This window comes from Anneissia japonica, unplaced genomic scaffold (genome assembly GCF_011630105.1).
Source record: "Anneissia japonica isolate Jap-2015-1 unplaced genomic scaffold, ASM1163010v1 scaffold1005_len2656397_cov198, whole genome shotgun sequence".
NCBI lineage: Eukaryota > Metazoa > Echinodermata > Crinoidea > Comatulida > Comatulidae > Anneissia > Anneissia japonica.
The window spans coordinates 1366692-1390948 of NW_022683792.1; the positions used below are offsets into that span (position 1 = coordinate 1366692).

The 24257-nt window shown below is 34.3% G+C and overlaps 1 protein-coding gene across 1 annotated transcript; it reads right to left on the reverse strand.

Moving 5' to 3' along the window:
* Window positions 1-15304: 15304 nt before the first annotated feature.
* On the reverse strand, window positions 15305-23955 carry LOC117102001 (adenosine deaminase-like). Its single transcript, XM_033242190.1, has 9 exons — window positions 23811-23955; window positions 22993-23054; window positions 22447-22575; window positions 21289-21512; window positions 20739-20857; window positions 19553-19696; window positions 18798-18895; window positions 16836-16965; window positions 15305-15712 (listed from the first exon to the last, which is right to left on the reverse strand). The coding sequence occupies exons 1-9, from the start codon at window positions 23898-23900 to the stop codon at window positions 15623-15625; spliced, it is 1086 nt and encodes a 361-aa protein (XP_033098081.1). The 5' UTR covers window positions 23901-23955; the 3' UTR covers window positions 15305-15622.
* Window positions 23956-24257: the final 302 nt, after the last annotated feature.

A 24257-nucleotide genomic window follows, 5' to 3' on the forward strand; every position in this document is an offset into this window, starting at 1 on the left:
TATATATATATATATATATATATATATATATATATGTATATATATATATAAACAAATGAACTGTTGGGGCCAATAAGAACACTTATAGATTAGTCGGATTATTATTGTTTCACGGGGTACATGATGACGTATATAATATTTAATACTAACTTTATATTTTTTGTATTGAACTTGGCTGGTAATCAATTTAAAGGATTTTTATTATCAAGAAGTCTGTAAGTGAAAGCTAAGGCCTGGTTTCCATAAAATCGCTACACGCTATCGTTGACAGCTTTGGGCGTTGCTGATTGATCGGCCGAACAAGAGAACCTTGCTGATTGCATCGAAGATAGCTTATTTGATTATAATAAGATAGCTATTGAATGTTTTATTTGAATTTCTGATAGGCTTCCCAGGTTGTATCAGTCTTACTGTAATAAAATTTGAGTCAAGACAATCTGTTTTCTATCTGCAATTCTAAATATTCTCAATTATCACTGGATCTGGATTTTTTGTTCGCAATTCCCTTATTGTACTTCGCTTAGACCAAGTGGATCCATGATCAACATCAACATCAATATCATTAATATCAACAATTACAATATAACTATCACTATTACTACAGTATTATTATCATCATTTTATTGTTGTTTTTCTTTTATTGTTCTCAATTGTTAGTGGTAGCGAGCACGGCAATATAGACAGACGCCCCCAATTGTCAACGAATGCTTGTGGCGTCCAGGTACTAGAGGTGCTAAGCGTTATATGACGATGGAGTATATAAATATTATTCATACAAGACACGCTACACATCACACACACCAAAACAAAGGCGATGCCGTGTGTGAGTGAGACACAAGAAGATGTGAGAAGATAAGTTTGGAAAAACAGAAACATCGGTAAATTTGGAGACTGAAGATAAATTCCCTGGTGTGAACGCAGAGGGACGATTCGTGTGCATCCCTGTGTACAGCTAAGTTGTGACAACGTAATTAAATTAATAAGAAATTATCATTTGCAACCTTTTGGCCAGCACATGGTCACTTTAATTCTTGACACTAACCGAATAAGGCGTGTTTTACCTTGTTGCAAAATTTTGGCAACCTTCATTAAAATAGGAAACTTTTTCGCGCTTTCTTTCAGGGCTTCTTCAGGGTGGGTGAACTGGCCACAAAAACAAGGTTCGAAACTAAAGTTCTGCAACCCCCTGACGTGTCCTTCACAGCCATGGGTCTTGCATTAACCCTCGTCACATTAAAACTACAGCAGGGAAGCACCTCACTCCCGAGTTTGAAGCGCAGGTCAGGTGCGGATCCAGGATTTTCCATGACCTTCGCACAGATGGAATGGTCCTTGCATTGGTGAATCCAGAAATTGGAAATAGAGGGTGCCCAGAGAGGACCTTCACAGATAGACACCTCAGCCCCCACTGGCCACAAAAAGAAGGTTCGGAACTAAAGTTCTGCAACCCCCTGACGTGTCCTTCACAGCCATGGGTCTTGCATTAACCCTCGTCACATTAAAACTACAGCAGGGAAGCACCTCACTCCCGAGTTTGAAGCGCAGGTCAGGTGCGGATCAAGGATTTTCCATGACCTTCGCACAGATGGAATGGTCCTTGCATTGGTGAATCCAGAAATTGGAAATAGAGGGTGCCCAGAGAGGACCTTCACAGATAGACACCTCAGCCCCCCTCCCCTCCATGGTTGGGGCTGAGGTAAGAAATATTACGATTACGTCACCTCTAGATGACCAGAAATGACATTCTCAGGATTTGAATATAATTTTCAGTATTTTTCTCTCCATTCTTAAATAGGTTTGAAATATTTACGGGGGCCGGGGTTCCCCTTGAATCTGCCACTGCATGGGGAATCCTCTAACGCACAGGTGACCTAGGGTTTTAAGACAAATACCGTATATACTCGCGTATAAGACAAGACTTAAAATAGCAAATTACGATCGAAAAAAGGGGGTCGTCTTATACACACGATATTCAAATTTTAGATTTTTATATAATCATATTCGTCTTACACGCGAACTAATATCCGTAACACGCGAACTTACTACTGTAATGAAGCAACTAAAGTTGTATGAATGAACGCAATTTTAAGGGGAAATACGATTTTGGTGGTCAAAATTTAAAAATTCATTCCAACATACAAATATAAGAAAATTTATGATTATGGCACCTCTATATGGCCGGAAATGGCACTCACAGACTTAAAATTTGAATATCATTCTCTTTTTATCTCACAATTATTCTGTTATGTATCAACAAAGCTACTTTGGGTTGTGTTCGATCAAGGAGAGTCGAGGGCCATGCGGACCGTGGCACGAGAGCGAGGTGTTACACCACTGAGTACATTCCACAACTTATTGAAAATAGATTTTATGGAGAACAGTTATAAAAAAATTGTAACTTTGCTGATCATTAACCGGGTGTGCCCGATAAAGAAAGAGAGACAGGGAAGATATTCCTGCGGTGGCGTATCAAGGGAATGGGGTGCCTTAGCACCTCCCCACCCCCCTCCCTACTTCAGAGGTTGAAAACAAAATAATACCCCTTTTTAAATGTTACAAAATAACTGACATAAATTTTAAGTATTAAGTGCCATTCCCGGCATCTATGTGTCTACAATTATTTCTCAACTCAGCCTCATCCATGGTGTGGGGCTCAGGTGGCTAATGTTCGTAGTTTTCCGGCATCTAAACGTCTCAAATTCATCAGGTGCAAGCTCGGTGGTCTAGAGATATGATGCCAGGCTAGTGATCTGGAAATCATGGGTTCGAGTCTCACTGGATAACAACTTGCAAATATTTTTGCAAGCGTTTTGACACGCACTGAGTATTCAGTATATTGTCACTACATGTTGGACAAAATTACACATATTATAATTGATTCTCCTGACGCAAATACAGATATTGTCTATTGTGCAATTATAGCTAGCAGTAAAGTGAATCTAAAATGTATTCATGAAGTTATGATGATCTGAAGTGTTTAAAAACGTAGGCCTATACAATAATAGTTGAACCAACTTAAAAAAAAAAACAAAAAAAACGTGCGTTCAAATTTGTTATTGCTCTAAAAGTATGATTTGTAAAAGTAGTGTATCGTACCGTACGAAGATAATAACAATTACCATTCAACAATAGAACAATCATCGACCTACTTGCAGTGAAGTGAATCTAAAATGTGTTCATGAAGTTATTGTGAACTGACGTGTTTCAAAAACATACACAATAATAGTTTAACCAACTTTAAAATACCACAAACAAAAACGTGAGTGACGATATTTTATTGCTTTAGAAATGTGATTTCAAAAAGTATTTTAGTGCATCGTATACATAAGGGCTTGTTTTGTTGGGTTTTTTTTAAAACTTGCAGCGCTTGGGAAATATAGTAATATGGTAACTTGTAATGAATATAATCAATAATTATAGCCTCTAAAGCCTAATTTTATTGGGTCTTTTTAAAGTTTAAATTGGATTTTTTAAAAAAAGTTTAATTGCCCGTTGGCCCAGTGCTGTGCACTGACTGTACTGCTCATACCTACGCCATTGGACCTGAGTATGTGTTCCATATGTACCTTACCCAATGACCGGTCTACAATATGCGATATATAACTCGACAATTATTATTATTATTATTATTATTATTATTATTATTATTATTATTATTATTATTATTATTATTATTATTATTATTAGTATTATTATTATTATTATTATTATTATTATTATTATTATTATTATTAGTAGTAGTAGTAGTAGTAGTAGTAGTGCTTACGTAACGTTTGTTATGCCCTGTATCACCCTCAGTCTTTTATTCCTGAGGAATTAAACTGTATAATGAACAAGATAACCAGTACAGGCTATGTAATTTCCAACAATGGATTGAATAAAGAGTATGTCTATATGTCTATGTCTATAGAAGTGGAAGACCATAATGTATTGGGAATGTACCTCTCTGGTAGGGCCTGTAACAACCGATAATGTAAAAAAGAAGCATAATGGAAAAAAAAATGGTTAACGCATAATGTAAAAATGTTTGACGCTTAATATAAAAAATAACGCATAATGTAAAAATCAACGCATATTGTAAAAAAATTTGCTAACGCATAATGTAAAAACTTTTGACGCATAATGTAAAAACATTTTCTAACGCATAATGTATAAAAACCTATCAACGCATAATGTAATAACAAGTCTTTTCCCTTCCTCACGCCTGTTACTTTAACCTAGGGCCTACTAGTGCCATCAATGATACCTGCCTGCCTGTCGGTTGTTGTAAGTTTAAGTGGAGTGTGTGACGATGTGTGGCCTTTGGACAAAGTTCAAAATAGAAACTTGTTTTCTTTTTATGGATAAAAAGACCCAGGGCCATTGTTTCAAAAAATGGATGGACGTCCAAGAGTTACTCCAAGCTATACCTCCATGCTCCAAGATTCATAGCCAACCGTTTCAACGAGGCAATCACCTTCATTTATTTATGCCTAGACTCCTCCCGATATAAATGCCATAGTTTTAGCATAGGGGCAGCCACACATGCGGTTACGTTAGGGTTTTGGAAATGTTATTCAAAATTTAGGCCGTTGGAAATCAAACGCTGTTTGGGGTACATTCGCATACAGTCCTTTGAAATTTAACAATTTATTTACTCAAACCCATCAATTGTATTTTCTCTACTTTTTCCGATTTAAAACCACTTTATTTGATAACGTAGAAATAGGTTTGTCAGAAGTTGTCTGAAACCATATTACACCGCTCGAGAAATGCTTGTATTAATGTACCGTAATATATATTGGATATGGTTAATATTACTACTATATTTGTTTGACATTTACTGGTTTAGTTTTCCAATTTTTTCTTTTTCCGCTGTTTATTTTCTCAAGCGCCTTGAGCAGGTTTCTAAAAAGGGTCTTACTTTGACAGTATTTTAAGTCAAAACAATTTGTTTTAAATTATATGAAAACAAAAATTGCTAGAATCCTAACGAAAATTTAATGAAATCCTTGATATTTATTGAGCGTTTCTTTTGAAAGGCTCATTAGACATGCTTCATTCTATATTGTGTCTTGCCTCCTTTGTAAATGTCTGGTCGTTTGTACTGTTCTTAAATTGCAACCTATTTGTATTTTCATATTTCTATGGACGACAGTCTGAAATAAAAATTGAAATGAAATGATGAAATTTCATATATTTAAGTAATGTATGTGCTTTTTGCATAGGCCTATTTTAAATGCTTTTAAAGTAATTTGTTTTATACTTGTAACAAGATTCCCTTTTTAATTCATCCATTGGTTTGTCCATATTAATATTAATAGGTCCATGGTTTGTTGATGAAGATAACGCTTGTCGCATAGTAACAAACCTCTTCAAATGAATAAAGTATATTTTAGTTGAAATTTAATTGGTTTCTACATTAGTCATGCCTCAAGTGGATAGAACGCAACAATAGGAACATTTCGTGCTCAAGGTTCAGATAGAAAACATATTAATATTCATCTCACCAACCCGACACAATGGTTTTGCAGTTTATTACACCCCCTTCCAAAAATAATGATAAGCCTTTCGTTAATAACAATGTATTCATACCCAGATAATAATTATTATTAGCAACATTTCATTTATAGTTATTGTTGATTGGAATATAATAATTGCCATTCAGTGTCATATTGTACATGGTCGACCTCTAATGACAATACATCGATTCACGTCGGTAAAACATTTTATCGTTTACCTGATTATTGTTCAACGCGAACAAAATCAATAGGATAACTGGTGTTATTATCCTTTGTTCAGTTCCAAGAGCTCAGGGAGATGATTTATTGAATATCAATACGGATGCTTAGATGTTATGATTTTCGGTATCCCTATAATGATATATGATAATATATAAAATACAACATAAAAATAATAGACCTAATACAAATTTTGCACGGAGTGTAAAACAACGCAATTTAAAATGGTTACTGAACACATACTTTTCAACAAATATGTTAATCATAATGATGATGGTGATCATGACCATTTTAATAATATGAGTGATGGTTTGCCCCACCTGACGTGTTATCGTACCGAATACTCAGTACGTTCCCAAATACTTCGTGAGTCTTGTGGGAATCGAACCCACGGCCTCCATATAACTAGCCTAGCGCCATAACCAATAGACTACCGAGCTTGTGCTTAGTATGACTAGTGCTGAACCCAATCCCCAAGTAGTAAATGCTATTTCGAAATATCATAACGGTTTTATTTTGCCTATCTGACGTGTTATCGTACGAATACTCAGTGACGCAAGTGATTCGGGTGGGAATCTAACCCATGACCTCCGGATAAAGTAGCCTGGCGCCATAACACTACACTACCGAGCTTGCGCTTAGTGACGACTGATGTTGAATCCGATCATCAAGTAGCAGCGGGTACTGCAAATGATATTTCGATGTGAGTTTCGTTAGGAAAATGTCTTAGGAGTACAGTAGCATCGATGTGATGTGTATTTTGGAGCAAGGCCTGTACTTTAAATCAATAAATTACCTGTCTAAATAGAAAGAAAGACTTTATAAAATTATTTGACCACATATTATTATCCTATTTGAGCCAATCTAACATCTATTGTACTGCACCATGTCATTTAGCATCCCATACCGTACGGCTGTACAGGTCTAAATAATAGAGTTCGAGTGCCAGACGTCATAATCACACCTAAAATTAATATTTACTCATGCCGTATTTCGGTTTAAGAATGGAAAAACAAACACAGTAAGCTCACTCTTTATAATGTTTTGTGTATGTTTGCAAAGTTGCATTGAAATCCATCTTTCGGTTTCAGAACCTTGCACGAAGGTTCCCCTACTACGATATTATGATGACGGAGATACCGAGGTTTAAGGCATCTCGTTGGTGATACAACCCATACAACCCTTGGTCACTTTGTTTGGTTTGTTCCATTTTGTTTTGTATAATAGTGCTACCAAAATCGGGCTATGTTAATAATTCAATTGATCCAAGATTGGGCTTCTTGGCCCCTGGAACCCAATCCCACGAGAGGCGCAGTGTAGTGCCATTCTTGGTGACTGGTGATTTGATTGGGCAGTAATATACCGGGGTGATAATCCCTTTCATTTTCCAAAGAGTAGGTCTACATCATGCAACATACATGTGTGTCAAACGTAGGGTCCCAAGTCTTCTGGAACTCGGGGTGGCCTCCTGCAAGCAAGTATTTCCCGGAAAATAAACCACCTCCCCCCCCCCCAATTAGTCAGCCCCCCCCCCCCCAAAATTCATAATATTCGCATGTGTTTACTACTTTATTATCAGTTGTCTCACGGAAAACCGTGTCAATGGGTATCACCATAACATATGTTAAGAAAGCTCAGTTTTAAACCAGACCTCCTGAAAGGGACTTATTCAAACTTGGGACCCCTACCTGCAAACAGGTTCAACGATACGAAACGGTGTGTATTTCACAGGGAGAGCAGATTGAGACTAAACATGAACTAAGTGCCGTGTGCTTCTATGCCTCGCGAAAATGAAATTAGGTACCTTCGTTCAGGCCAATATCGTATTTTGCTACGTTATGTGTACTTATGTCAGTTGTGTTGTAAGGGCATTTTTGAAATATTTGTTCAATCAATAAAATTAATAAAATACATGGCCTAATACAGCCCTAGTAAATTTCTGTAATGCATCGATGACTTATCTACTTATTCCCAGGTATTATTAACCAAGACCTTATACTACTGTGTATTCAAAATACACCTGCTGTCTCTTATACACATCTAGATGTGTATAAGAGACAGACATATTACATTATAAAATAAATAAACGAAAAAGGCGCAAATTTAAGGGTGGAAAAAAAGTTCAAATCGAGGCTAAGGATGTTTTTCACTAATCTTGATGATTCAATCCTGCCTGTTCTGGTTTCTTGATATTGTTGAATGTATGTGTGATGAGCATGTGAGCAGCAAGAGTGAAATTTTTATGTTAAAATACTTCTGCATATGATGGTTATCTCATGACATCTATGTGTACTATCTACTGCTGTGATGAAGAGGTAGCCTAGGCCCAGTCAAAAGTTGCATTGTGTTGTATGGATTTGTACTAATGGCATCACAGACACCAACACCAAGGAGGAAGCGTTCACGCTCCCACAGAGCATGCGCAATGAGTAATAAACTGACGAAATAATAAAATCAGCGGGCCGTTCTCATAGAGAACTTGGGTTTGTATACATGAAAAAAACCTTATTTTAATTGGTGAAAATAAAGTCTATCACAATAGATTGACCAACCATAGTCGACTTTATAAAATTAGCTTTATAATGATGATAAACACGACATGACTGGCTTTAAAACATGGTCGGTAATGAGGATAATTTCGCGAGTGTTTTATAGGGTAAACAAAATATAATTTTTCATACTTACAGGTTATATCGGCTCTCTAAAATCATGATTTTGGGCATTTTAAGGTAATATTGGTTTTCAGGGTTGGGATGGAAGTCGATTTGATATGGTCTTAAGTTCATTTTAAGATCGGCGTTCCAATATGATGGGCCTAGCCTTCAACAAAGATTGATCTTTCACTTGTGTTTAATCTACTAGGTGGGACGTTCATCTTGTTTGCATTTCGTAATGTTTTTGCACGGGAGAGAAGAGACCCTGATTCGAATACCGGTTGGGTTTATTTTTTTCACAATCCCAGATACCTCCTCTTTTCCACTTACAACATTAATAAAATATAATATTGCAATGTAATGTTTGTTTTATACTTCAGGAACTCGAAGACGTTCAGCCACAAGCGATTGCAAGAGAGTAATCTAAGTCTTCGACTGTTTGCTAAAGATCATCTAGGCCTATCATTATCACTACAGTTGTTGTTTTTACGGTCAAAAATGCTCGTAACAATCCACCGGCAAGTAGGAAATATAGGAAAAATTGGAGAACGCGTGGATACATATTATTATTATTATTAATATAGAACTGATTTTGTTCATTCGGACATTATATTAGACATGTATAAAGTTGAAATTTCTTATTACCGTCGTGATGTTCTCTTTACTCTGTTAATAATGAGGTGTACAATTATGCTATATGTGTTGTGTTTCGGTTTTTATACTTATAAAGCTGTGTGGATTGCATAAAGAATTTTCATTGCAAATATTTCCAGTTAAATAACTAGTTTAGGAATCAGAATGAGGAAACTCTTCGTGATTTTATTATTTCCTTTTGTGTTGAAACCACATCGCAGTTGGACGGCAGAAAATTGTTCTATTGAATATCAGATTTGATATTTATATATTATGTTTCCCATTGTTGGTGGGTACAAATTATGAAATCTCAATTTCGAAGACAGTTTAAATCCATATAATAGGCTTTAAAATAATAACAACAGCAACAAATATACTACTTATATTACTAATAACTATAGGCCTAATATAGTAGTAATAATAAAATATTATTTCGGCTTCATATACAACGCTTTGCAGTCATTGTTGGAATGTTCAGCCTTTCAATTCCTTGGGATATTTAGCATAGACCAACATTTAACATATGTATTTCACAACTATTCCTGGGTGGAGAAAGAAATAGGCCCAGCTTCCCAAGCTAGTGATTTATGGAGTTGTTTCACTATCACCTACCGGGATTGGAAACCTACCACTGATAAGGAAGCCAGAATTGCACCCCACTGCGGCATTCTCCCAATTATACAGACCGAAATTCGAAGCCTAGGCATTGTAGGCCAATTCTACGCCAGGTTGTTATACAGATAAGCGAGTTTCTGCTTTTAAAGTGTGAAGTAGTAAGTCTACCTATTAATGTATTATTATTAATTATATACTGTGAAATAGAAAATATAGGTTTTAAAAACATTATTACGAACATTCGGCTGGTGAATCACATTAAGTCAGTAAGTTTAAAGTTATATACGTCTGTGACAAAAAAATTCAACTGTTGGATCTTACTTTGTATATTTCACTCAGGAAGTAACTTTTAATTAAAAATTAGAAAAGGGATAATATTTGCCATTAAGTACGCATACCGTTTATATTTTGCACAAACCCTTTAATTAGCTGATACTGTAAATCGTTTTTGAAGAAAACGTTTTTGGTGAAAAAAAAACCGCTTTAACCTTTGGATTGCTTCAATAAGCTATTAGCTTTTAGAATAAGAAAACTATATTTGCCATTTAAAACCGGGACCTCACTGCGTCGTACGACGGTGGTGAAAAAAACCCCATAAAAAATACCTCATTCCCTCATCAGTTTTTAGTTTTTATGCTTTGATATGGTGATAAACTAATACCGGTACTTTTTTTTATGGGCCCAACTGTGGATTCCTAGGGTTGTGATACGTCAGCTAGTCACAAATCATTAGAAATGAAAACTATTATTATTATTACTATTATTGACAACAAACTTACAAATAAACCGTACCGTAATATGATATCTAGGTTATTTATAAAGCTGTTTTGTTGTTAGTAACGACAGCACAGTATTTGATCTTGGAGCTAAAGCAAACAATGAAGTGTAATGCACGCGCTCTTGCATCGATTTCACTTTCTTGCACGATCGTTAAATACGTAAAGTGTGTTTCATTTTAACAAAGAATTACGTCCTGGCTAAAAAGAATTACTTTCGCCTATTAGTTCGCAGACCATTGGGATTAGGTCAATTAAAACAACTTTGGTAACAAATAGTATAGTATCTGTCACTGGTTTTTGAGCATGGGCACTTTATCTGCATTGCTTCTTTCTGCCCAGAAGTATGGGTATTTCAGTGTCGTCAACTTATCACTGGCTAAATCCATCGCCTTAGACGTTAAAGAGCTCCGAGATACTTTTTCAATAGCAACAAATCGGCCAGGGGGGGCCACCACACCCCCACCCCCTTAATTAAGGAGCAGACTATAAAATACGTCGTGAAGCGACAGCCGTTGTTGCTATGAAATCAGGTAACCATGCTGTAAGTAAAGCTGAATCAAAATACTCACTTTCATCATCCAATGAATTTGACCCGAGTGAGAATTGCGAAACTCAATAAAAATCAAGATCATTTCTCCCCTCGGTCGCCTACATTGGGTTGGACGTTTCAGTGTGAACAGATCCAAGTACGTATGCCTATAACTCACGATTGCCCGTAGAAGTGGTAGTGAATGGAGCGGAAACCGCCGCGGGAAATAATGCTGTTTTCTGAAGATAGGTTTGTTAACCTGCAGGTGCCACATTACACACAAACTTTTAAGTGTGCTATTGTAACATGCATTTCAGTTATGACAAAATCCTTTCTTTTATTATGGTCGTAAGAGGACTTGCATTTGGGGAGGTATGTTTCATCCTCCTACCCATGTTTCCATCTCTCAGTATTGGCTCAATGTGCTAGCATACCTCAAATGAAATTATTACATTATGCAATCACGTACAGTACAATGCATGTTTCAGCAAATGTTTTACAATTAATTTTATCACTAATACGTAAATTGTATGAATCATTATTTTCTGGACATTTCTATGAACTTTACTACTATCTTTATATCTCGTCGACGTATCAGCTAAAAAAAAAAAAAAATAAATAAAAAAGAAATAATTAATTTTATCACTAATATGTAAATTGTATGAATCATTATTTTCTGGACATTTCTATGAACTTTACTACTATCTTTATTTCTCGTCGACGTATCAGCTAAAAAATAAAAAATATAAAAGAAATAAGTGAAATAAAATTAAATAAAGTGTAAGCTAATGCATACTCCAACCAAAGATATACAAGCCATTCTTGTGGGATTCAATATTTCATTTCTTTATTGTATATACGTACCGTAAAACAAACGAAAGCAACATTTGCAAGCAATTATGTCTTACTCAAGGAACACAAGAATAATATCAACTTTATTATTATACAGTATTTGCATATTTACTAAGAACCAGTTAATTAATTTTCCAGTTAATATAATGAAAAAACATTAATCTGTTGTTCTCCAATGCAATTTTCCTTTTGATTTCCACTGCCAAATAATTTTGAAAGAATGGAACATCAAGGGACTTCTACTTGTAATCACTTTCGCAATCACTTTACTGAATATCAGTAAATTACGGTATCTATTACATCACAGTTGCTGTTGTTACCCGTTTTAAAGTCGGGAAATATAGTTGCAACACTGATCGATATCGTTACATCAAGTTAACAAAAACAATGTTTGAGACAGATACAATTGCAATTCTATCACACAATTTTGTGAATTTGAAAAATGAAATACTATAAAATATACTCCGTTATAGCTTCCATTATAGCATTATAATAGCCACATTAGAGTACATTCATTTTGCAGTACTGTACCAGGCCTAAATACCATAAATTTTTTATTTACTTCGAATTTGAGTAATTCTTTTTAGTATAAATGATTTGCATATAGGCCTACACCAAATAACAAATTCGTTTAGTTGTTAACTTACTCTATATCATCACTGCAGCACCTTCATTTTTATAAGTGTGACGAACTATAATTTCTTTTTTTACGTTTGAATTATAGATTCGATACTCTTGAAATAAAGAAAACTATTAATGTTTCCTGGATATTATTTTACTCCTTTTTCGAATAAAACCGTATGTGTTCAACAGTCAACTGACCTTTTGAGGTTGATAAAAATTATTAACTGGCCAATGAGAACATGATATTTGATAACAAATAACAAATTCGTTTAGTTGTTAACTTACTCTATATCATCACTGCAGCACCTCCATTTTTATAAGTGTGACGAACTATAATATTTTTTTTACGTTTGAAGTATAGATTCGATACTCTTGAAATAAAGAAAACCATTAATGTTTCCTGGATATTATTTTACTCCTTTTTCGAATAAAACCGTATGTGTTCAACAGTCAACTGACCTTTCGAGCTGCATATGTAGATTTGGCCAAATTCGCGTTCCAGAATCTACTCCACGAGGTGACCTTAACGTTTTCGCATGCGCAGATGACTTTTAGTGACGTCATTACGTTCTACGCCCTACCATGGAGGTTTTTGAGAAGGAGATCACTTCTCGGCAACAGATCCCTTTGACGCAACAAACCATGTTCCCCGCCTTTGGATCGCGCTCGGGCGTATTACCCCCCTATAATTCACATCTTTTCGTTAGCAACAACTTGGCAACGATATGCATTTATACGCTTCCAGCAGAGCAGTTGTGCAATAAAGCGTTTGATTTTAATCCATTAAATATATTTATAATGAACAATGTTCCCCTGATTAGAATTTTTTCGGACTTTTAGTATGTTATTATTTGTATATTTCAGGAACGGATTCCGTAAAATATTTATGTTAAAATTACTTCGGTGTTCATTATAATTCTGTCTAAAGATTGATTGGTTCTACCATAAAGCTAAATCAGCGTAAAACTGAAAAATACTCAGATTTTGGATTGATTTTTCGAATAGTTAACCCTCGTTAACCCTAAAATGACTTAGTTTATTATAATCCTCAATCATTTATTAATTAATATCTATTAAAATTAGAATTAGCGAATTTTGGCCAATTTATGAAAATTCAAGTTGAAATATACTATAATTTTAAAGGTCATGTAAATGTTCCATTAAATTCGAAACTTTTTTTGGTGGAAAATATTAATATGTTTGATATTTTATGAGAGATAAATGTATCAGCTTCAAAATGGAAACTGCGCAGCCATAGCAATTGACTGTATGAAGTGCGCATCGAGAAAAGTAGGTGCTCTCCGTTTTGCCATGTTCAATTTTTTGGTAAACTATGCCTGCTGAAAATTTAATGGCGGGGAACACATCGGACTTCAAAGGTATTGCGCTAATGTTCTTCACGCGCTGCGGCAGCTTTGATCTTGGCCATTTGCATAGCGCTGCGTGCGCGTAGCTTTTTCGAGTGATCTCCTTTCTCAATAATTAGCCTGGTTCTCACGAGAGCCCTAGTATCCGAATCGGGAGCTAACCGTTAGCGCTAACGGTTAGCACCTGCGTGAGAGCGCCCGATTGGTTAACGCTAACCGTTAGCAGTATCCGGATGCCGCTAATGGTTAGCAAGCGCTATCGGTTAGCAAGTTGAGCGCATTTCTATCATCAACCAATCACACGTACGCGTTTACAATTTCCAGTTTCTTATTGGCCAGTGATTTGATCATCATATTTTATATTATCTCGTATGGACGCACTTCAGCTTAACGGTTAGTTAACGTTGTGCAATCGAAAGCTCCCTACTGTCGTTTTGTGGTACCTTAGCAGCGGTATCCAAGGGGCGGGGCTTAGTGGAAAGGTCCATTGTAACTAAATCTGAAAACAATGGAATATAACAGGAAGTTCCTCCTGAGTTCCACTATCCAGTAGAGTGAAAGCACATCTTTTTTGAATAATGCTTGTCTATGTTTCTGCTGCGGAATTGTGAAGTTGTTTGACTCAATTATTGATTTTTTCATTAGCCATCTGCTTTTCAAAAAGCTAGTCCATCATCGCCAAGGAAACAATAATATAACAAATAATATTTAGATTGCTTGCTTCCTTAATACTTTGTATGGATATGTAAGTACTGCAAGATATTAACTTTTATAATATCATTAATACATGATCTCCTAAGAGACTATTATAATACATATTTTTAGATAAACTTTCTTGCGAATTCCATAGAGAAAATTTCATATTTCTTGTAAATTACTATGCATTTTATAATGTATTCACCTCTTTCATTTAAAGACATTTTATACCAACATGAATAAAAGAGCATTAAACTAGGTATCAAATTACATAACAAAAATACAGGAACATTTCAGTAGTCCAATTGTAAAAAATACTGAATTTAGTCTGCAGTAGGATATTTTTGAGCTAATATTTACAAATAATATGAAAATCTTATTCATCAAAGATTATAATTATATGAATACATCTGTGACCTTTATTCTGAAAAGCCTTTTTTCAGCAGAATGTTAATTAGGCTTAATCCAAGCTTAATATCTGACTAGAATATTGTATTTGTTTCCTGAAAATTGAAGCATCTTTTATTCTTTTACATTTAAATGAAAAAAATACAATTATGTTTTGGTATTAAGTTAGGGTTGTAACTGAAGAAAACCAAGGGTGATAAATATTTTGAGGGTGGATGTTGTGATAACATTGGTAAACTCTAAATAATAAGAGTGGATTTTAAGGATGGAAAAGTGGGTTAATAAGGGTGGATGGAGAGGGCCATGAAATTAGCTTTCGACTGGGTGGAAATCCTCAAGGCTGGGTGGCCCTACCTACCATAACTACATCCCTGGATTCAGTATTGATTATGTAAAAAAGAGCAATTATTATAATCACACACTCAGGTACCAAACAAATAATTTATTACCACCTCCACCACCACCACCACCACCAAACTAATGCAAAATAAACATGGAGACGTACAACAACAGACATTCATGGGTTTTGGTTATTTGAAGAACCTAATAAAGATCAGGAAATTAAATTTCCTCTATTTTGCAACATATTACATTAATTTGATATTTTTATAGTTGAAAGTCATTTACTGACAAATACTGTGTATCACTTTCTTTTAAAACACTGTACTGTTGAATTTATAATATTATAAAGGCTGACAGTTAAGTTATTGTGGGAAATTCTAATGGGAAAACTGCAAATTACTCTCTATACAGATACACTAAATTTTTTCACATGTTCAACCAATTCTCTTTTTTCTCCTTCTGGCAGAAATGTAGCCTCAGCTGCATATACTCTCTGTAATATAATAGTTATATATAATTATAGTGAAGAGCTTTAATTTATTAAGTTGCATGATTATACGGGTCTTCCTCTAATAAAAGACCACCTCCTATTAAAGACCAGTTTTCTGTTTTATCAAATTAACAAATGTCTATTATCTTTATTATAATAGGGTCCAAAGCTGCTAAACACCATGGAAACCTCGGTCCCAAAAGTGGTCTTTAATTAGAGGGAGACCTGTATTATGAAATACAATGGAAGAGGTGTATCTAAAGTGCTAAAATGTGTTAAGCAGCAGAAATACATTGGATAATAATAATAATAACAATAATAATAATTATAATAATGACAAGATTTATTATGCCTCTTTGTAAAACAGAACATAGGACTTTTCCTCATTGATATATTAATAACTGATGTTGAAATAACAAAATTGTATATAAAACAATTATGTAAAAATAAATCATGAAATATCACTTGAAGCTACTGCGACTCAAACCAGGGCTGCAGCGGTTTTGGTTAGGGTGATGTGGATAGTTCTAACCATATGGCTACAGAACCTAACCCTATGGAGGGCAGTGAATTTTAGTTTCTCTAACTTGCATAATTTCACAGGTTAAGGTCAAAACATTTCATGGTAATTTTGAGTTCAACATTGCTGATAGCTAGTTTGAAAACCTCTAGAAAACGCAAATGCATTAAAACAATTACCTATTTATTTATATCGGAAATATGTAGGATGACATCATATTTTAATATGCAAATCTTTGAAATATGGTCTTTGTGTTGACAAAGTTTGAAGAACGTCCAAGCAAGGATTTACTAAAGTGCCGAACAGAAAAATCCTGTGCAAAAACATGGGTAAACTGGATAGAGTGGAAGAAAAATATATCAACAAAAACAATGGTTTTTCCACTAAAGCGGGGAACCCAATAATAATTATTATAATTATAATATATGCATGTATTATTATTACTAAATGTCCATAATTGGCAATTTTTGATTTAAAGCTAATAATTTATTTAAAAAATGAGGCAAGTATCTTTATTCATTATCACATTTATTATATTTACATGACAGTATATATTTTAATGTTTAAAGTAAACATTAGTCCAAGTTAAAGGGTTGCAAAACTTACGGCTGTTATAATATCTTCTTTTGACATTCCAAAATATTTCATTGCAATATCCTCTTCTGTCTGAAGTGAGTTATTGAAGTGAAGAGTGTCATCCGTATTCAATGAGAAATTCACATTGTCTTTAGCAAACCTGTTAAGATATGGAATATCCATACGTATATTGAAATTGTAAGTCACAGCATTTCACCATTCATCATTATTAGAGCATGTTTATCTTATTGTAATCTGTGAGAATATAATACCTATTACTTTTTTTTATTATTTTTTTATCTAATCGGTTTAAAAATACTCAAAATACAACACATGGTTGAAATGAAGAACGACAAAAGATCAGTATAGAAAGAATAGTCATGAAATTCAACAAAAAAAACGATATATACAATTCGTAAAATTCTAAACAGTTCCTCTTAAATAACCAGAGCCTTGCAGACGCCAACGTTCCCATGCATGATACATGACTTTATCAGAAAATACAGCCCACGAATTTCACGTTGGCAATCGGCAATTGCTGACCATATTGCCGAGCCAGAATTGCTACAGGACGGAAATTTTTTGCCGACCTAGATCTCTTTGCTTCAAAAACTGCTTGGAAAGTCAAAAACTTTTACTGAAACAGCCTATAGCAGACACTAAATTTCATGAACGTCGTCAAACCAAGGAAATTGGTGGTTCATAAAACAGATTTATTTGTACAATAACTATTTCTAATAGGCATGTGTAGTACGTACGATTTGTGGTCAAATTGTGTGGTGGTTTAACGTGAACAATTCAGGAGGAGTGAGATTTTATGGTCAAAAAATGAATTAAATAATTTTATTTACAATTGAGATTATACATTAAATTCGGATTTATACATTAAATTTATTTATTAAACTTACAAAATAAATATAAAAAATGTCAATACAATTAATTGCTATAAATATATTACAGATTTCCATGGAACACTGCACAAGAAGGCCACATAGAAATAAAAGAAAGAAAAAGGGTGAATTCCAAAAGAGAGACACTGTTCAAATTTACTCATTATTAATATGTCCAATCACGCTTAGAATAGCTGATGAGGCAAATCTCTTGGTTCAACAATGTAGTACACAAAACAATTATACCTGCACTGCAACTTTTCATGTTTCGCTTTTTCAGGGATCTACCTTTATTAATTATCTAGTTAAAATATGATTGGAGAGCTGACTTATCTAAAGTTCTAAAAGATCTACTACACAAAATAATAACTCTTTCACTTAATTTTCGGTTGTCTCAACAAACAAGAGGGTATTACTTTAAACTGTCAATGCTTTGTTATGCATTAGTTTATGACTTTTTCAAGGCTGGATACAAGAAAGGCTTCCTTTACTTGTTGGGTACTTGATGCATGGAATAGCCTCCAACAGTAGTTGAAGTCAAGTTCATGAGTCACCCATAAAAACATTTATATACAGTAAATTTTTGTTAATATAAAATATTGTTATTCTTACAAAAACATTCATATCTTAAATGCTAACGGGTGTAAAGCAAGCATTTAAGATATTATTGCTTCAACATGCAAACCTTCGAACAATACATAAACATTAAAATGCAAATAGGATGTGTATAACGTGTAAGCTTTTCATCAGCCCAGGAATCATACACTGTGATAAGACATTTTCTTTAACAAATTTTAAGCTTAAGCTCTATCCACACTATCCAATTTTCTTTGACAAAAAAATGTGACATGCCCATATATAGTAATGCTATGCCTATATATGGTCATGGTGTGATGTCATCAAGCCCATATATGGGCATATCACACTTTTTTGTCACACAAAATTTGATAGTGTAGACAGAGCTTTACAGTACAAAGAGGTAGATACTTTATTACCAGATCTAAGTTATTACTTATTAATTAACTGCATTGTAGAAGAGTTCATCAGGTTAAACTGATTTTTAATTATTTATCAATTGCAAAGTAACACAACAGGTACTGACCTTATAGCAGGATGCTTGGTCCAATCTGGACTGACATTGCCAAGCACATTGCTAGATGTTGGGCAAACTTCCAAATGAACACCTGTCTTCTTAACTAACTGTTCAGAAAAAAACATTTTTTAATACAAAAGTGTAAACTCCACTATAAACTCATTGACATCATCATCATTTTAACATGTTGAACTCCACTCATTTTCTTAAATACTGTAATAATTTAATGTAAAATAGAGTATAAGTTTTGTTTAACAAATATATACTATACTAATTTAAGGATGTGACATTTGAATAATTTCATGTTTTAACACTGAAGTCCAGGTTATTGTTACCACCCACTCAGTAGGTGATCACAATGTGTCAATGTATTATTGTTGTTGTCTTTTGCAATGAAGTACAGTAATATAATAACAGATAATAACTGATGATTTATGTATCACCCTCACAATGAAAATACTTTGAGGCACCTAGCAACAATGCAAGAAAATATAAAGGAAACAGACCGTGAAATCAAACTTACAAACATAAAGATACAAAACCAAGTAAATCATTGTACCACCAATGGCATATTCTTTCATGTGTGTAAATACAATTTCAATACACATGTATTTAAAGAATGGTTTAAATGGATGTAGTGTTTCACTTGAACTGTATCAGCAACATTACAAAGTAGATTATCGCCAAGCAAAGAATCTTGCAATCAATGTGGTTGCTGCAGGTTTAATGACGATCATAATATATTAGTGCACAGCAACACTTACCTCATAAACATTGTCGTCTTCTACACAATGGTAACCATGACCTACTCTCTGAGCTTTGAACACTTCAATGGCTTCCTGAACATTTGAGGCTGGACCAGATTCTCCTGCATGTATTGTTCTACATATATTACGTTCAATAGCTTCCTGACAAATAAAAATTGTTTGCATAAAATTAAAATGTTTCTGCACAAAAAAGTGTGTTCATACAAGCCATTTTTTTTTATAGTTGTTGTTAATGTTGTTATAATATAGTTATTTGAATTGTGTGCATCAAGTATTATTTATTATCACAATCCTGATAATGACAATGATAATTTTGATGAGGATGATAATGATGATTCTGATAATGATCATTACCTTTATTAATAGACACCTTAATATGTACTGATTGCTTAAGGCTGTGGTTTATCTTTCACAATGCTGTTTTTGAGCCTTAAAACTTTACCACTTGCCTTCCCATTTTCAAGGCCATTGGTTCAAGTCCTGAGACTCCACTCACTCTTTAAGTCAAGCTCCAGAGGAAAACAATTTTTTGATATGTTGTACAACTGATTTTTCTAAGACACAAAAAGGGTGCTTGACCCAAAAAAAAATAATGATAAATGAGATACAGATTTTTGTATATTTAAAAACTAGGGTAAAAAGAGTGGAAAAAAGGGTGTAATGTAAGTCCTTTTTCCCCCAAGTTTTTAATTATTAAAAAAAGTGTATCTCATTAACCGTTTCTGTGGCGAATCATCTTCTATCTATAATCTTATTAGTGGAATATCAACCATGAGTTGCCTTAAATAAATGAGGCATAAAAGAAAATTAACAATCAAATTTTGAGTCTGACAGCCCACAAGAAGTGCCATAGATATAAAAATGTTGTACCTCAGCCCCAACTACGGCGGGCTGAGGTGGTTTATATTTCAAATTCCGCTATTTGGCACTCTTTAAAGTTCTAATTTGTGGCCAATCATCTTATATCTATAATCTTAATAAATTGGAACATCAAACAATGAGTAATACTTCGACATGGGGGTCCGTGGAAATTTCTGACATGTCCCGAGGGGGCCGTGTATGCAAAAAGGTTGAGAACAACTGCTCTAAGTTGTGAGTGACTTTTTTGATGTGAAAGAAACCCCAATAATAAAAAGGCAATTTATTAATCAATGTTGACATAGAAATTTGGAAATCACTGTACCTTCACTCCTTGGTAAAAATCGATTTCTAGGGCTACTGATTCATCGCCAGCTATACCAATGCCGACAACTCCCTCACTGCGGTATTTGTCACACAGTTCTACCATCTCTCTGCACCACTCTGAATACATACATACCAAATTTACTGTATTAAGACTTGTCAAAAACTGAAATTACAATATCAAAATTAAGTCTGGTTTCCATAAAAATCGCTACACGATATCGCCGACTCCTTTGGCGACGGTGATTGGCTGCACCAAGGAGCATTCCCGATTGCGTCGGGGACAGCTACGCAGATCAACGATTGCAGTAAAAAACTGTAGCGACAGTGTAGCAATTGTATGGAAACCAAGCTTTAATGGCTGGGCCCTGGCGGATAACAACACTTTTTTGCACTAACCAGGTCATGATGGTTTAGAAAATGCCAGTAAATCCAATGATTACCTACCATCTCTGTTTATAACTATGCAAAATCAGAAATGCATACACATTTTTTTTTGTCAACAATTCCTACAAGATACAAAATTCTAAAACTTTTAACATGTTATTCACCTGGCTTGTCTCTAATCATACACAGTATACTTCGTGCCTTCACACCAAATTTCTTCTCGCCCTCTTTGAAGCCTTCATTTACAAGCTGCACCACTTCCTCTGTTGTGAGGTTATCATCTGACAAAAAATGGGGGCAGTATGTTGCTTCAAAATAAACAGCACCATCATTCATCTTATCTTGACAAAGTTCTGTTGCAATTTCCTTGATGCCAACCCGATCACCCCTAATATAATAAAGGATATATTTTTCGATGTTCCAAGCAAAATCTAATGGGTGGAGATTGGTTTATTGTGTAATTTAAGGATTTCAATAATAAAAAATGAACAATTACCTATATGTATTCAAATAAACACCCCTGACCGCTAATTTAATGAGAAAAATTTTTGATTGGGCGTCTATTCGAGGGAGACGTTTTTAGTGTAAAATTGGTACTGTATGTATATACTCAAATAAACTTAATTTCACTGTAACTACAACACATAATTACCCTAACAATGTGTAAATGCATGATCATTAAGACTTATTGATCCCAACCAGGTTAGAACAAATGTAATTATACTGGAGTTGAACATATAGAATATATTGAGAATGATGTTACTTCCACTAGTTTTGTTTACAGCCTTTTTTTTTTGGGGGGGGGGGTGTTTATTTGAAGAAAAATAAATGGCCTAGAGCGTTGATTCGAGAGATTCATTTATTCCAAATGAGGCACTAAAAGGGACGTTTATCAGTATTTGTTTTGATCTACGTTGATCTATGTCCATTAGCAATATTAACATTTTTAAGGAGCAATTCAAGATTTTATTGAATATCTGAGGGTTTTCTTGATTTTAAATTTATAAACAGGACATTATAAATTTAAGCACCATAGCCAGGCTGTGACATGCACTATGCTATATTATTATGATTTGAAGTAGGGCCATCAGCCTACTGTAAGACCAATAATTATTATTATTATTATTATTATTATTATTATATTATTATTATTGTTATTATTATGTTGTAATGATGTTGTTTGTACTGTTCTTTGATTTTATTAAAGAGGGCCCCTGAATATCAGTTAACCTACTGGGCTAAACTGGAAGGGTTACCCTCTTTAAAGATGGTTGAAATAAAATTAAAAAAATAAAAACAATTCTTTAGAGACTGAAACTTACTTTAAAACTGGCATATATATTTCAAAACTATGTAGAAACTTCGCAAGAGTTCCACTTCCAGACACTCGCAACTCTGTTAAAAATTCTTCCAAGGTATTTCCTGGAAGTGCATCCATCATACCACGCCGTCTGTTTGAAGGTAAAGAAATCATTGAAAAAAATATGATTATCAATAAAATTATAGATAATGTTTGTTTACTTAATTAAGCCAAAAAAAAGAAAACTGAGGTGAAATACACAATGTATCTTTCAATAGGTCTCTTCAAATCAATCAATCATCAATCATATTAGAATCATCAGAATTATTTGTATCACCATCATCACCTAATTATTAGTATCACCATCGTCATCTTCTTTATGATTGTTTTAATATTTGTTTCATTAAATTGTTGTTTTATTTTATTTTCAAATCAACTAACAAAGATAAAACCTGTCATTATCATTATCAATCATTATTGAAGAATGTAGAGGTACACAGCACGTAGTTAACAGGATGATGAACTGTGTCTACAGATACATCATTTAATGTGCTTGTAATCTACCTACTTAGCAATATTCCATATTGTCTCTGGCCGACAGCAACCATCCAGATGACAATGCAATTCTACCTGAGACCAAAACATAAACAAAATAATGTATTATGAATTTCTTTTTCATACTTTTTATATACAGTAGTTAATACAAAAGCATTTAATGACTGAAGATACTTGTATTGAAAAAAGTAACTTTAAATATGATTGGCTTAATATAATCATAGAGAAAGATAGTAGATAAAATATAGGAGAGAAGTTCTACACAATATTGACCTACTGTATAACCATGGAGGTATACAAATACATGGTATGACTATGTAAGACTGGTTGACCTTTGTGATTCTAATGTCATTTCCTGTTACACTTCCTGATCTACTGTCTGTTTTCACTGTTAAATTCTGAGATACTGTATGTATGTAGGCGCCTATGCACACCATACTGTAAAATGTTTCAATTGTGCAGATGGTACCTTAAAATTTAAACCAGCACAAATTTGCGGAGAAATCGCTAGGAAAATAGGTGCACAGAATCGTAATTACTGCATAATAACAACAGCCTACATTGTTCATATATTTTAAAGATTAGGTCAAAGGAAAGCCTAATTTTCGGAAAAATCTACACAGAAATAGGCTCTACTTTGCGAAATCTGCGGACGGATAGTATTACTAGTAGGCCTCCCAGCCAGGCCCTACTTACTAACTTAAGCTAGCCTAGGGCCTATTACTAGGCCTAGTCTAGATCTCTCTAAACTATGTCCTAGCCTAAACTAGGTAGGGACGTAGTTTAGGTTTCATAGACAATAGATCTGTGGCTATACATGACTGAACTTACCCGACAAAGACCTTCTTTGAATGAGCTTGCCATTCTTATAAAAGATTTTAGTTTACGGCTTTTTGACAAGACTGCAATCAACCTGTTCATTTGTACGTCAACGAATCAATCAAAATTGCTCAACAACGTCAAATAGCATGAACTGACCAAATTTCACGTCAACAAAGTAATTTTCGCGTCAACATCGCGTCAACTAAAGATATCACATGTGGAAAAAATGTTACGCCATCTTTATCACGACTTGAGCCAGCCAGTAGCGTGTTTAATTCAAATTGGGGTGGTAGTGGTACGGTACTCATCTCTATGAAAATAGTCATCGCTTGAACAGGGATCAAAACTCAGATACTTTTCCTTTTGGCCAGAGGACAATTTACACCATATTATATTCCTATAATTTATACTGCGGTACTCAGGATCTTAATAAAATACTGTAGGCCTACAGTAGTT